The 2,169-nt window shown below is 66.1% G+C and overlaps 1 protein-coding gene across 1 annotated transcript; it reads right to left on the bottom strand.

Annotated features, from left to right (window-relative positions):
* Nucleotides 1–42: 42 nt before the first annotated feature.
* On the bottom strand, nucleotides 43–1,426 carry EMIHUDRAFT_446374 (hypothetical protein). Its single transcript, XM_005760630.1, has 6 exons — nucleotides 1,234–1,426; nucleotides 623–1,139; nucleotides 511–551; nucleotides 199–282; nucleotides 80–112; nucleotides 43–59 (listed from the first exon to the last, which is right to left on the bottom strand). The coding sequence occupies exons 1-2, from the start codon at nucleotides 1,405–1,407 to the stop codon at nucleotides 963–965; spliced, it is 351 nt and encodes a 116-aa protein (XP_005760687.1). The 5' UTR covers nucleotides 1,408–1,426; the 3' UTR covers nucleotides 43–59; nucleotides 80–112; nucleotides 199–282; nucleotides 511–551; nucleotides 623–962.
* Nucleotides 1,427–2,169: the final 743 nt, after the last annotated feature.

The following is a 2,169-nucleotide window of genomic DNA, read 5'->3' as shown; positions in this document are numbered from 1 at the left end:
GTTCGCTGGCCAGTCCCTTCTCCGGGCCGGGTGGGCAGGGCGGCGAGGGCGGCGAGGGCGCGAAGGGCAGCGGCAAGGAGAGGAGGAGGACGATGAGGAGTGGGGGGCGGAGGAACCGCCCTGACACCTCTCGAGGTTTCGAGGTCGTCCCGCACACGGGCAGCCGAGTGCGTACGCGGTGCGGACATGGTGGAGTAGGATCAGCTCGAAGTCTTCGAGATGGACGTACGCTGCCACGTCGAGAGCTGCCGCGCCATCAGCCGCCTCTGCAGCCACGCGCAGGCCCGACATATGGGGAGATGTGGGGAGATGTGGGGAGATGTGGGGGGATATGCCTCTGCAGCCACGCGCAGGCCCGACTGCCGGACTTGCTGCGCCACCAGCCATCACCTCTGCATCCACGCGCCGTCTCCCGCCCTTTTGTGCCCACCACGCACGCACCTCGTTGAGAGACGCACCCCTAGGAAGGTTCCTAGCAGCTTCCTAGCAGCGGCCTGCCGTCCACTGCAGGTCCACGCCTGCTGCGAGGTCTGCCACGCCACGCTCGCGAGGCGACGCCCGGGCGCCGAGGGCGGCTCATTCTCTCACCCTCGCAGAACCCGAGCTCGGAACCGTTCTCTAGGCCGAGCCAGTGGGCCGGGGGGAGGGCGATCCTCGTCGGGGGAACCGCCTTCCGCCGGCACAGAGCGCTGCCGCCGTCGGACGCCTGACGAGGTTATATTCAGGTTGTTTTGTCGGGGGTCCGTCCCGTTGCGGCCGACAGGGCGGCGGGGGCCCCCACGGGCACGGCGCACGGGCGGCGGCGGGCGCGGGCCCACAGCGCACCCTCCGTGTGGGAATTTCCGCGCATACACGCATCTACATGAGAAAGGGTCCCAAATCACGAGATGTATCGCACTCGGCGCGACAAGGGGTGTACCACACACACACACACACACATTTTGCGAAAAGGGAGAGACGGCCTAGGCCAGCACGACGCTGGCAACGACGGCGAGCGAGCCGCCGCCCGTCACGGCGGCGGCAATCATCAGTGGCGTGATCTCAAACTCCTCAAAGTTCTCCTTGGAGAAGAGGTTTGGCAGGTCATCTTGCACGCCCGTCTTGGGGGTCGGCCCCTGGAAGAACATGTAGTCGGTGCCCTGGCGGGACGGGGCGCGGAGCGGCGGAGCGGGGTGAGGCGATGAGCGGCTGCAAGGAGGCGACGCGAGCGGATGCAGCGAAGGCGCAACGCGCCTTCTTGAACTTGTCGCCCTGCGGACCGCCCGCCTCGGTGATCCACTCCCAGCCCATGCTGACTGGGGAGCTGCGGCTCGCGCGCGCCGCCGGCGCAGCGACGACGGGAGCCACGCGGAGCGCGGACGCCAGCGGCGAGGCGGCGGCGAGCAGGAAGCAGAGATACCTGAGCATGGAGGCGAGGAGATTCCTGCGGAAAACGTCGAGAAAAAAAGAAACTCCGCTGCCTGACGGCGAAGCAGGTTATGGGCAAACACATGCAAACGGGACGGCCTGCGCAGCCTCTAACTGTTTCTTCTCTCGCAGCTGCGAGACATGCTTTCTCGGAGCGAGGCATCCCAAACAACAGCCAACAGGGCGCGGAAGGAGGGGTCCGCCATACGCGCAGCGCAGGAGGCGCAGGGAGTGCCCGCCCTAGGGGGCACACGGTAAGCTCAAAGGGGAGTGAACAAGACACGCCGCACAGGCGACGTGCACGCTCGCCGCCTGCGCTCGTCGCGTCGCTCTCTCCCGCCCCTTTCTCTGCTTGAACGGGAATACAGATTACAGTTAAAGAGAGCTTCTGCGAGCCACGGGCCCAACCTTGTGGGGGGGGGGGGGGGCCCGGGGGGGGGGGGGCCTTTCCTTTTTTTTTTTTGGACCCCGCGGGCCCCCCAGGTTTTAGGAAAGGGAAGGGAAAAAATTTTTCCGGACCCAATGGAGGGGGAGAAAGGGGAAATGCGGGCCTTCAACTCCCCCCCCCTTTAAGGGCAAAATCCCGATTTTTCCCCCCCCCCGGGCCCATTTTTTTCCCCCCCCCCCAAAAAAAAAAAGAAAACCGCCCCCCCCGGGGGGGGATGGGGGGACCCCCCCCCCCCCCCCCCCAGGGATTTTTAAGGAAAGGGGTGGGGGGGGCTAACCCTCCCCCACCCCAGGGGGTCTGCCCTTTCCTATTTT

This window comes from Emiliania huxleyi (genome assembly GCF_000372725.1).
Source record: "Emiliania huxleyi CCMP1516 unplaced genomic scaffold EMIHUscaffold_748, whole genome shotgun sequence".
Classification (NCBI taxonomy): domain Eukaryota; phylum Haptophyta; order Isochrysidales; family Noelaerhabdaceae; genus Emiliania; species Emiliania huxleyi.
The sequence above is the reverse complement of the archived record's forward strand: the minus strand, read 5'-3'. Positions and strand labels throughout refer to the sequence as shown.

What these genes read in the sequence shown, in the direction of transcription:
- EMIHUDRAFT_446374 (XM_005760630.1), bottom strand. Translation starts at nt 1,407, where the DNA reads ATGCTCAGGTATCTCTGCTTCCTGCTCGCCGCCGCCTCGCCGCTGGCG. An exon ending in AGGGCGACAAGTTCAAGAAG is followed by an intron (nt 1,140 to 1,233) that starts GCGCGTTGCGCC and finishes CCGTCCCGCCAG; the next exon opens with GGCACCGACTACATGTTCTT.